This window comes from Staurois parvus, unplaced genomic scaffold (assembly GCF_062004578.1).
Source record: "Staurois parvus isolate SC_StPar_1 unplaced genomic scaffold, SC_StPar_1.0 ptg002140l, whole genome shotgun sequence".
NCBI lineage: Eukaryota > Metazoa > Chordata > Amphibia > Anura > Ranidae > Staurois > Staurois parvus.
Genome location: NW_028319936.1, coordinates 5,744,076 through 5,757,393, shown reverse-complemented (window position 1 = coordinate 5,757,393; position 13,318 = coordinate 5,744,076). Strand labels below are relative to the sequence as shown.

The 13,318-nt window shown below is 41.5% G+C and overlaps 1 protein-coding gene across 2 annotated transcripts in view; it reads right to left on the bottom strand.

Annotated features, from left to right (window-relative positions):
- The window catches only part of NDP (norrin cystine knot growth factor NDP), a 124,463-nt gene that overhangs the window by 33,301 nt on the left and 77,844 nt on the right, over positions 1-13,318 (bottom strand). For both annotated transcript variants that reach the window (XM_089665120.1, XM_089665121.1), the window contains one exon: positions 6,958-7,304. In XM_089665120.1, coding sequence (XP_089521246.1) covers positions 6,958-7,131 — 174 coding nt within the window. In that variant the 5' untranslated portion in view covers positions 7,132-7,304. The remainder of the gene's footprint in view (positions 1-6,957; positions 7,305-13,318) is intronic.

Here is a 13,318-nt window from a genome sequence, read left to right as displayed (position 1 = left end):
AATACAAGTATTCAAAAAAATCCATATCTTCAATACTAAACGAGATGTTAGATGGTAAGTCCTGTACAATTAAATGTAATGTCTCATGGAATTGGTGCTACAGATTATGTGTTGCCCCCAGATTGCAACCATTTCATAAACTATACTGACGCCGCTCGTTATGATAAGGTTAAAGACAAAAAAGGCCAAACATTCCAGGGTATGGAAACTTTTGACTAGGGCCATTTGGGTGATTTCTGTTATCATTATGATTTAAAAAAGCTTCATCTGATCACTATCCTTAAATAAAAGGCAGTTTTGGTTATTTTTGCATGACCAACCAGTCATATTTTCAGAGGAGTCGATGTGTGGAGGGCGGTGTGCAGCATTGCTCATACTCTGCTTGTAGGCTGTGTGCAGGGCCAGACAGATAAGAATTTTTTATATCTAAGCCAGGGATTTGTAACTGAAACAAAAGATCATTGCTTCTGTTATAAGGCAGAATGGAATTTCAAAAAAGCATAGTCAACCATCCAGTAAAATAGTTTGGAAGATGTCCCACCACTTAATCAGTCTATAATTGATGAAGGGCTTGCCTATCAGGTTTGAATGGGCTACAATATCTGGTGATTGCCACTGAATTGGGGGAGGTGGTGTGGTGAAGTTATTCTTGCACTTTATTCAATCAATTATTGTCATTCGCTCACGTGGTGATTTCAGCGGATTAGAAGGACTTTTGCATGTCATCACAATTTTTATTTTTATTTTGGTGGACTTATTTTGAAGTATTTGTGCAGATGATTAATTGGAATTTTATTTTATTGATCTATTTCACATATTTATATATTTTTTTTGTTTTCAGCAATATATTTATTTGTTCATCAAATTTTTGTCACTGTGTTATATATATTTTTTCTTTTGTGCTGCTTTCACTTGTCAAAATTAAACAAATTCTGCCAAGGTATGCAAACTTTTCAGCACAACTGTACATTGCAGCTTACCAATCCTTAGATGTGATAGCTGCATTCGTTTTCTTGTTTTATTTTTTTTTCCTTTATTTTACCTGGTGATCCAACCGGTAATACACTTCCTGTCTTAGGGTGTCTGCACTCTGGATGAAGTAGTAAAGCAGACACCCTTGGACAGAAGCATTGTCAGTCTGGGGAGAGGGTAGAATTAGACTAGCAGATCTAGATGTACTTGACTGACAAATTGAAGCTAATGTTTTTATAAGTAGTACAACCTGACCATTGTAAGCACCCCTGTCAGTGGTTTGTCTCCACCCTCTAACTGCTACTTTTCCAGCTTGGTCTGTTAAAGTAAGTTGAAAAATAACAAACCTACTGGCTGGAAAATTATGGAAAAAGCATAAAAAAGAAAACAAATGCAGCCACCACATCCAAGAATATGTGAGCTGAAATGTATTAATTTTTTTTTGGTTGGGGGGTTTAATACCACTTTAACTAGGCACAAATAATTTAAAACTGCATACATGAGTAATTGTTTTTTGCTCAACCAGTGGGTTGGATGAAAAAAAATGATCCAATTCCCCCATCCGCAGACTCGATATGGATGGGGGAATCCTTCTTGCTGAGTTATTGTATTCTGACAGTGGGGAGAATTCCTTTCCATCAGATTACACTGATCAGTGCTGCAGGCTAAAACTGACAGCACTGATCGATTGTGAAAAACCCAACAGGCTGGTTGTACAGAAGTTGACCGGTAAATCAACCTGGTATCTCAAGGCAAACATTCACCCATTTAATAGACACTTGAAAACATGCTTATGGAAGTTCTATTGTATACTGCTTATGTCAGCTAGAGCAGGGCTTGGTGGAACTCAGTTCCACCACCTTTAACTCAGGCCCTCTGCTCCTTGCTTGTCATTATCACTTGTAAACACATAAGTCTGGCTTCTCTGTTTCCAAGTGACAGCTTGTCTCCCAATAACTCCCACAGATTGGATATCTTGAGTGGCTCCCACTGAGTGCAGGATGGGGACAAAGAAGATGCAGGTGCTTGGGGTGCAGTGCAGTTGTTGAAACCTCCACTGGATGATCTCCCTGCAAGTTAGAGAGAAAGAACAAACTATAGTGTGCAGGGAGGTACTAGAGCAGGCTGGGTGCATCAGCTTAATACAGCAACAAAAGTAAGTAAGTGGAAGATGGTGGAACTTTTAAGGAGGTTGGGAGAAGATAGGGAAGTGGAAGGGGGGAGTGCATGCAGAGGTCAGAGCTGAATAGGGGTGGAAGTGAGATGTGGCTGGGGAATACAGAGGTAAGCAGCTGTGGAAGAAGGCTGAACTCTGCACTCTGTGTGTAGCCCACCCCTGAACTCTGCACTCTGTATGCAGTGCACCCCTGAACTCTACACTCTGTATGCAGTGCACCCCTGAACTCTACACTCTGTATGCAGTGCACCCCTGAACTCTGCACTCTGTATGCAGTGCACCCCTGAACTCTGCATTATGTACATAGCACACTCCCAAACACTGCACTCTGTGTGTAACACCCCAACTCTCCACTCTGTACATAATGCACTCCTGGTATTTAATGTCCCTTTAAGACCCTCCCGCTGTTAGTGAAATTGACCACATGCACTATTTGATGCAGTTTGGAGGGTGTGTGTGTGGGTGGAAAAAGGGGGGCTTTGGGGCTGTTGTTGAGTTCCTGCACTTCTATTCCAAGAAAAAAAGCCCTGAGCTAGAGTATACTTACCCACAAAAATGTATTTGTCTTATAATTTTAGAAATACAGTCTGGCTGGTAAAAGGCTATTATTAAAGTGGTTGTAATGGCAAAAGTTTTTGTTATCTTAATGGAATCTCTGCATTGGGACAAAAAATCTTTTAAGCGCATTTCCCCTAAATACTCACCTAAGCCTGATCTCAGTCCAGCACTGTGCACATCTGTAGCAGCTCCTCTCCCCTCTCCCATCTCTCACAGGCTTGGCTGAGAGTAATGGGAGCCATAGGCTTCTGCCACCATCAGTCAAAACCTCTGAGCACAGAGCTGAAGGTGGGGCCGAGCCGGGCTATGTGACTCAATAGATGCAAACAGCCTGGCTCATGAGTGAAGCTGCACAAGTGCCCCCATAGGAAGTGGCTTTCTGTGGGGGGAATTGGTTAGTGAAAGGAGCCAGGAGTTGTGGCTGGGAACCGTAGAAGTGGAGGATATTATCATTATTTTAATTTATTTTAATGATTAGTCCTCATGCACACTGGACATTTTTACAGCTGCTGTTTTTGGTTTTTGATGTTTTTTCTACAGCCAGTAAACTCCCAAGCATGTTATCCTATGTGTCCATGCACACATAAACTGTAATCAACGTTTTTTGGTAGGGACATTTTTTTGGCTGGAATAAAAACCCAGAACTAGCGAGTTTCTAAAGAAGTTTATTTAGCTGTAAAAATGCTCTAATGCTGAAAAATGTGGCAAACGCAGTAAAACACTGTAAATTGTGGTAAATTGCTGCAAGCCAGTGTTTTTGGACTTTTTTGGTAAAAAAAAAATGCAAATGTGAAAAAAAACGCAGCAAAACACATACAAAAAACGCAAAAAACTTAACGTGACACAACAAACGTTAGCAGCGTTATTAACCACTTGACCTCGAGAGGATTTACCCCCCTTAATGACCAGGCCTCTTTTTGCTACTTGGCGCTGCACTAATTCAACTGATAATTGTGCAGTCATGCAATGCTGCACCCAAACGAAATTTACGTCCTTTTTTCACACAAATAGAGCTTTCTTTTGGTGGTATTTGATCACCTGTGTGCTTTTTATTTTTCACGCTATAAACAAAAAAAGGCCAAAAATTTTGAAGAAAAACAGTATTTTTTACTTTCAGCTATAAAAAATATAGTAAACTCAAAGTTGGTTATAAATTTAGGCCAAAATGTATTCTGCTACATGTTTTTGGTAAAATAAATCCCAATAATTGTATATTGATTGCTTTGTGTGAAAGTTATAGCGTCTACAAACTATGGTATAGATACTGCAATCTACGCCATTTTTTTGCTATACAGCGCTGCGCTAGTTTAACGGACAATTGCGCAGTCATGCAATACGGTACATAAATGAAATTTACATCCTTTTTTTCACACAAATTGAGCTTTCTTTTGGTGGTATTTGATCGTCTGTGCGGTTTTTATTTTTTGCGCTATAAAAAAAAAAATAATATTTTGGACTTTTTGCTATAAAACATGTCCAGTAAAAAAAAATGTAAAAATCAAATTTAGTCATAAATTTCTGCCAAAATGCATTCTGCGACATGTCTTTGCTAAAAAAAAAACCCAATATGTGTAAATTAATTGGTTTACATGAAAGTTATAGCGTTTACAAATGGCGGGAAAGATACTGGGATTTTTAATTTTTTTTTCTACTAATAATGGCGGCGATCAGCGACTTATGGCGGCGATCAGTGACTTATGGCAGTGATCAGCGACTTATGGCGGGACTGCGGGACTGCTGCGGACATTCTGACATTGGGAGGTACTGACTTGGGGTCACTGACATCCCCAGTGACACCAATACAGTGATCAGTGCAAAAAAAAAAAAAAACACTGACACTGTACTAATGGCACTGGGGAGGAAGGGGTTAAGTTTATTATTCAGGGAAAGGGTTAACTGTGTAAGGGGAGTGTTTTACTAGCGGGCAGGGGTGTGTACTGCAGGGAACAATGCTGATCGGGAGAGAGAAACACTTCTGTCCCGAGCTGTGCTCTCTGTCAGCGATTGCCGCCGATTGTCGGGACATAGCCGGTAACGACCGGCTGTGACCCGGCGACTGACATCCGTGGCTGTGATTGGCGGGACAGGTAGGGCGGCGGCGTGCCTCCCGCGCGCCCCCTACCTGTTTTAAAACCCCTTTTTTTTAAAACGTGCTTTTGCCCAGCCTGGCCGCCCTGCCGCCGTATTTATACAGTGGCTGGGCGGCATGTGGATAGAAATGCACAATGAACATGGAGCTTTATTATTTTAATGAAAGAAAAACAAGAACCTTTACAATCACTTTAAGAGGAAAAACAAATAGCTGTATTTCTAGCATATTCAAATGGACATGCAAATGATTAGCAATAAAGGTCATACATTTTATTACATAGCGTAACAGAAACCTGTACTGACAATAAATTAAGCTGCTACTGCTGTCCTTAAAGTACTGTATATCTAAAGCCAAAAATGACTTCATTTTGGATAGAGTAGTGGAGGATTCAAGAAACTGCTGGTATTTTTTTTTTTCATTTGTGTCTTATAGAGAGATTTTCCTTCACTTCCTTTCCTGTAGACTCAACAAGAATTAAAAGGATATCTTTCCAAGGTCCCATTAAAAGTTCTTCGCTCTATTCCTGTTCTGGTGACTCAATATTTGGGATTTACTGTCACTTTCATTACTGGTGACATTGGTGATCAGAACAGTTAGAGAGAGCAAATCTCTCTAATGGGGATACACAGGACTGTCTTTAAGGAGGGTCAAAAGGGGCAGCTGCCCTGGGCCCAATCATTGTTGTGGGGCCCAAAGGCTTGCCCCATACTTTCTAACTGTCCCAGTTTACATTCCCTTGTCCCTTGAAGTCTTCTTCCTGCACTGTGCCCCAATATCTCAGTGTGAAGTGCTTTCACCTTTGTTGCCCAGCTCTGCCCTATTGTCATGACTCACATGCAGACCTTGTCATTATTCACATGTAAATAGAGGCAGGCCAGCTGCAATGATATGTACATAGTAGGGGGCCTTCATATGTAAATAGCAGCATTCATATGTATATTATGCACCCCTAAGGTTCCAGCCACCATCACCTCTGCTAAATGCTGCCCACTGGGGAGGTAAACAGGAGCATACTTGAAAGTCCTGCCTGCATCTGCAGGTGGAGAGCAAAATTGCATGGGGGGCCCATGAAAATGTTTGCCCAGGGTCCAATCAATATTAAAGATGGCCCTGGGGATATAGACAACATTTTTTTTGCTGGGTGTGCCCCCCTCTGCAGTGATTCACACCTCTATTTAACCTGGTGACTGCTATTACTGAAAAAGAGTGAGGGGAAATTCTAGAGTTGTCACCAGAGGATGTGGTGAGGATAATTTAATTTAATAGGGACATCTGTGTTGATGACAACTCTCAAAGGAATTGCCCTTGCTTTGGGGAAATTTCCTCTCATGTCTTGTTGCATCTGCAGGGATTTTAACCCTTACTGCCTAGCTATGCACACGCTTTAAAATATTAGTAGACTGCATGTCATGCTTATCCAATGGTTTTAATACTTTTCAAGTCACAGACCCAGAACAAATAAACAGTGTCATGCTCATTCTGAGTTAGTAAATCAAAAGGTATCAAATTCAGAGACAGGTAACACAACCCTCATTTTCTTTATTTTCTTAGCAACAGTAAATCCATATAAAGTCAGCTTTAAGCAATTAGTTGACATTTTAAGGTCTGTGTAGAGCTTTTGTTCCCTTCAGAAGTTACATCTCTCCCTAAAAGCTCCTTGAAGCAGGCTGATGCAGTTTAGAAGGTCAAATGCATTTCAGAAGGTGGACAACTGTGGGTCAAATGCACCTGTAAGTTTTTTTTTTATCCAAACAGATTTTATTGAGGATAAGCATCAAATACAAATATGGTGTTACAGCCATCAAATAGAGTATAGTCAAAATGGTTTACAGATAATATAAACTTTAGGCACTCTTCATACATAATGTCTTGATACCTGGTTGACATATAGTAGTGCGGCTGTAAGTTAACTCTTAAGGCACAATGGATTTGCCCATTGACATAAGTCCAAAGCCTGCTAACACAGGCCCTTAAGTATTTTTCATGGAAGGAAAGCTACAGATTTGCTGACACTTGGAACAGAATTCTAGTATAATAAATACAGTAATATATTTACATGTTCAAATAGTACAGACATACACTATTTGCAGAGCAAAGTAAAAAAATAACCAATCTTTTCATAAAACATTATTGAATGTATACGCAAACTTAGACATACCTTTGCAGTGCATTTGTGCTGTGGGTGATTTATAGAATCCACATAGTGGTGCCGCATACACCGGTCTGGATCTGACTCAGTGAGGAAAGCGTTGCTTTTTTTACTGTCTGCGCTAATTAATAATGATCCCAAGGAGACTGCAGAAACCCAAACAAACAGGACATAGTTTCCCATTGTTTCCAAAGTCTTTCCAGGATGCAGCAAAATAAGGACCTTAAAGAAATAGGATCCAAAAGCACAATCCGAGTGCTTTGTGTACAGTAAAGTCAATTGCTTGCATTATCTTCCCACTTGCCATTGCTCCTGATGCTTTAGTTGGATGATGAAATTGTAATCCATTGCTTCACCTGTGACAAATTAAAAAAAAAAATAATGAGTTTATTTTCTATTAAGTAGCTCTGTCTTCCATTCATTTTAAGGCTCCATGTACACGGGAGACACTTCGGAACGATGGAACCTGACTGCTGGAAAACGTAGGTTAAAAAGCATCTGTTTATCCGTTTACATACCGCGTTTATGCACGTTTATTAGCGGTTGCTTTTAGAAGCATTTTTTAAGGATAACCTCAGGAGACCTTAAAAAATGCCCAGAATGCACTGAAAAATAGTAAAAAGTTAACTATTTCAGACATTTTCAGAGGAATAGAGAGAGCAGAAGCAGAGATAGCAGTATTTGTTGAGATTAGCTATCTTTTCTTTTCTTTTTTTGTGGTGTTTGGATGTGTTCCAGCTCATTTCTGTGCAGAACTTAATGCAGCAGTGTCTAACATATTTTCTTTCATACAAAACCTCAAAGTATGGTGTACCAGGTTCATATGAGTACCAGGAAAACGCTTTGCATGCATTTTTCATGGTGAAAAAGGCTCTGGACAGCATCTGGAAATGGAAGAATTAAAAAAAAAATTCAAACGCAAATGCTTAAAAATGCGGTTAGTCGTGTTTACACGCATTTACAAGTGTTTGGCGTTTGAAACGCTGATAATCTACTCCTGAAACGCAAGTTTAGTGCGTTCAAAAAAACAACTGTAAACTCAACTGCCTGTGAATGACTGTAAATTATTATTATTATTATACAGGATTTATATAGCGCCAACAGTTTGTGCAACGCTTTACAATATAACGACGATGTGTACATGGACACATAGGAAAACATTAGAGATAGTTCAGGGGCTGCTGAAAAAAACGCAGAAAAGCTCTTAAATGTGATTTTATCAGCTGCAGTGTACATGGAGCCTAAGCCCATGATCACTTTAACCACTTCCCTGGCCACTGTACATATGGAGTCCGGGTAGGACAAGCACCGTTCTGGGTGGGTGTACCCATACATCCTCCCACTCTAGCCGTTCATGCGTGCCCTTGAGGCCCTGTGCAGTGATTAATGAACATTGTGCTTCTTGGACACAGCAGATCAACAATTGGGGTATAGGGCCAATAAAATTGACCTTGCACCATGTTATCTATGTGACCAATCACAGCGATCACAAATGTAAACACAGGTTGTGTGTTGCAGCCATCAGCTCTCCTTCTCTTCACACAGAGAGCATGTGTGAGGAGATAGAGAGTGGTCTGTGCTGATCTGTAAGTATCTGTGAGTTTATCATGATTTAAATGTGATTCTACAGACACACATACACAGAACAGCCATCTGATTGCAGCAACATCAGTGTAAACTGTCACACACCAGTATCAACATCTGTCTAAGTGTCACTAGTGCAGCATCAACATCTGTCCCACTGTCACCAGTGCAGTATCAACATCTCTCTAAGTGCCACCAGTCAATGCAGCATCCACATGTGTCCCATTGTCACCAGTGCATTATCAACATCTCTCTGAGTGTCACCAGTCAGTGCAGCATCAACATCTGTCCCAGTGTCACCAGTGCACAGGGGCGGACTGACAACTGATGGGGCCCCCGGGCAATAGGGAATCATGGGACCCCTGTGTCCTTGCCCAAACTCAAAAAAGCCTATGAAAAAGGAACCAGGGGCATCTCATGGGGCCGTGCCCGAGTTTCCAAATGGTCAGTCCGCCCCTGCCCGTGCATTATCAACATCTCACTGAGTGTCACCAGTCAGTGCAGCATCAACATCTGTCCCAGTGTCACCCGTGCATTATCAACATCTCTCTGAGTCTCACCAGTGCAGCATCAACATCTGTCCCAGTGTCACCAGTGCAGTATCAACATCTCTCTGAGTGTCACCAGTCAGTGCAGCATCAACATCTGTCCCAGTGTCACCCATGCATTATCAACATCTATCTGAGTGTCACCAGTCAGTGCAGCATCAACATCTGTCCCAGTGTCACCCGTGCATTATCAACATCTCTCTGAGTCTCACCAGTCAGTGCAGCATCAACATCTGTCCCAGTGTCACCAGTGCAGTATCAACATCTCTCTGAGTGTCACCAGTCAGTGCAGCATCAACATCTGTCCCAGTGTCACCCATGCATTATCAACATCTATCTGAGTGTCACCAGTCAGTGCAGCATCAACATCTGTCCCAGTGTCACCCGTGCATTATCAACATCTCTCTGAGTCTCACCAGTCAGTGCAGCATCAACATCTGCCCCAGTGTCACCCGTGCATTATCAACATCTCTCTGAGTCTCACCAGTCAGTGCAGCATCAACATCTGCCCCAGTGTCACCCGTGCATTATCAACATCTCTTTGAGTGTCACTAGTGCAGCATCAACATCTGTCCCAGTGTCACCCGTGCATTATCAACATCTCTCTGAGTGTCACCAGTCAGTGCAGCATCAACATCTGTCCCAGTGTCACCAGTGCATTATCAACATCTCTCTGAGTGTCACCAGTCAGTGCAGCATTAACACCTGTCCCAGTGTCACCCGTGCATTATTAACATCTCTCTGAGTGTCACCAGTCAGTGCAGCATCAACACCTGTCCCAGTGTCACCAGTGCATTATCAACATCTCTCTGAGTGTCACCAGTGCAGCATCAACATCTGTCCCAGTGTCACCCGTGCATTATCAACATCTCTCTGAGTGTCACCAGTCAGTGCAGCATCAACATCTGTCCCAGTGTCACCCGTGCATTATCAACATCTCTCTGAGTGTCACCAGTCAGTGCAGCATCAACACCTGTCCCAGTGTCACCCGTGCATTATTAACATCTCTCTGAGTGTCACCAGTCAGTGCAGCATCAACACCTGTCCCAGTGTCACCAGTGCATTATCAACATCTCTCTGAGTGTCACCAGTGCAGCATCAACATCTGTCCCAGTGTCACCCGTGCATTATCAACATCTCTCTGAGTCTCACCAGTCAGTGCAGCATCAACATCTGTCTGAGTGTTATCAGTGAAGTATCAAATCTGTGCCTGTGTCACTGTCACACCCGTATAGTGTCACCAGTGTAGCTATCAACATCTGCACCAGTGTCGCTATCTTATTAGTACAGTATAACCAGTGCAGCTAGCAACAACTGTACCTGACCACCATCACACCAGTACAGTGTCATCAGAGCCAGAAAAACCTCACTGCCATATCCTAAAAAAGGTACACAAGCAAGGAGGCATTTTAGATTCTTAGCATGACAGATGAGAGTGGTGGGGAGGAGACCTTGCTGTTAGATTCCAATTCTAAATATGAATCTGTGGAGAGCAGCAGTTCCGTAACTGATTCAGAGAAGGAATCATGTGATCTGTACAGCAGCAGGCAAGCACCAGCAATGCAGTACATCCCCGTGGAGTTGCAAGAACCAGCAGTGCAGTACACCTGGATGAAAAGACGAGTCCAAGTAGTGGGATGTCACATCAACCACAAAGGAGTAGGGCTCATACTAGTGTTTCAGAGGCACTTTCAAATCCTTTATGGCTTTCCTCTAATTCAGTAGCACCTATCATCCCCCCATTTGCAGCACAACCAGCCGCTTAGGTAAAAACCGAATCAGGGTCTAGAGTCTAGGGGCTTCTAAGAGCTTTGGGTGGGATGCAGCCTCTACCCCTGTGTCTAGGTCTTACCTGACCAAGACCCTAATCCTAATGTCTCTGCTTGCTGCCTGCACCAATATTGTTCCTTGTTATTTGCTGACCATATTTCTGCCTGATGTCTGTACTGATCCTGGCCTGTTTACCGAGCATGTTTCTGCCTTCTGACTCGACCACTACTTTGCCTATTTTCTGACCATGCCCCTTCCTAGCACCAGTACTGAACCATCTGCACATCCCACTGGCTTTGCTTCTGTGAGACACAAGTCTCATCCATCCTCTACAGGCACTTGCACTACTGGAACCCATGTACTCTCTTTTGTTTAACCTTTTTTTTAGCCTCCTGTACTTTCTGGCCAATGAACATAGCATTGTGCTCTGGGGGCAGCCACATACTAGCAAGTTATGCTTGCTTGGCTTTTAGGAACAGGGACTACTGTAGGTGAAGCTACACTATGCTATATTCAATGACCACCCATACAGAGGTGACCATTTCAGTACATTGTTTTCTATAGAGTGCTGGTTCATTTTTGTAATACACCGGTTGCAATGTCAAGTACATAATCATTTCAAACATTGGTCTCACACATGTGGTATCCATAAACTTGGGAGGAGTAGCAGAATGTATATTGGTGTATAAACACCTTGGGGTGTTTGCTCTCCAAAATGTGGTCATTGTGTGGTTGTTTCCACTGTCCTGGTGCTCCAGGGACTCCAAAAATATGATAGCTATTTAGGTAATTAGAGTGTAATTTGTGCCTCTAGAAAGCCTGAAAGAGCTCCTTGGATTTTGGGCCTCTCTATGTGGCTAGGTTGTGAAAAGTATCACATGTTATTGCCATACATGGGAGTAGTAGCATAATGTTTTTTTGGGGTGCAATTGTAAGTATGCTTATGCTGTGTGTGAGAAATAACTTGTTAATCACAATTTTGTGAAAAAAAAAGATTAACTTTCATAATTTTCCAAAGAATTGTGGAAAAAAAATTACACCTTCAAAAAATTCACAATGCATCATACTATATACAGTACCTATAGACCTATATGTCTACTTTCCAAAAATAGGTTATTTTGAGGATATGTGTACTGTCCTGGCATTTTAGAGCATCAAGAAATGAGATAGGCAGTCAGTACATGAGGACTGATCAATTTTCAAATATACAGTATATAACATACTTTGTAGACTCTATAACTTTTACACAGAGTAAATGATATACACCTATTCTTTTCACCCAAAAAAATTAGCAGACTACATTTTGGCCTAAATTTATGAAGATAGATTATTTATTTTTTTTTTTTTTTCATTTTCAGTCTTTTTTCCTTTATATAGCAATAATAAAAAAACAGTGGTGATTAAATACCTTGAAAATGAAAAAAAACCCTATCTGTCTGAGGGCAGGGACTGATGTAAATGTAGAATATACTGTATATATGTAAAGTGCTGCATAAATTGTCAGCCCTATACAAGTACCTGCAATAAATAAAATGGTTTTAATAAAATGCTAAAAATTGTAATTGTCTTTCAAAGTGTGACGGCACTGAAACCTTAAAAATGGCCTGAGCCGGAAGGGGGTAAAAAAATTCTCATGTGCTGGTACCTTACGCCAGTTCGTATCTCTAGGTTTGTACCTGGCCATTCTACTCTCTGTTTTTGGCTTTGTGGACAGGAGGGCACAATGACCCACATCTGGTGGACCTGCCCGAGGGTCTTTAGGCTCTGGATTCGGGTTTACACTCTAATCAACCCGCTCCTCCACTATAACCTACAGAAAGACCCAGTCGAGGCCCTACTACTCAAACCTATACAGGCAGTACACAAAAAGCATGCAAAATGAATTGCTTTTCTCTTTTATTGCTACTAAGCAAATTATTGCTCATTCTTGGAAATCTTCTGTCCTTTTTTCTTTTTTTTATGGTTGAACTGATTGGACTTTTTTCAGCCAGACTAACTATGTAACTATGTAATCTGACCTGAGAGGATTGCAATTATGACCATCTTCTTCCCCCATCCTTTTATGCTGTCAGATTGAATCATTTGGCTGGTGGGGCTCTCCAAGGTGCTACCATCCTCCTTCCTTCTATTCCACTCCCTCCACTACTCTTTTCTTCCTTCCCTCAAACCACTCTGCCCTCAACCATTCAGTCCCCGGAGAATTTTTGTCTTCTCACTACAGCTCTGCTACTTATAGTCTTACGGGCTCCAATAGTCTCTGATGTTATTGAACATTCTTGGTATCTGTAAAGGGGTGTTTCTTCACCTCCTATTGTACTTTGTGTAACTGCTCAGTTTTTTTTCTTGTGCATTTTACCTTTTTTTTTTTACAATTTTTCTTTTCTTTTTGCCTGTTGATTCTACTATTAACAGACTTCTAGTTCTATGATGACAATGCTCACTCACCCTTCTGTATCAGGACAACAGAA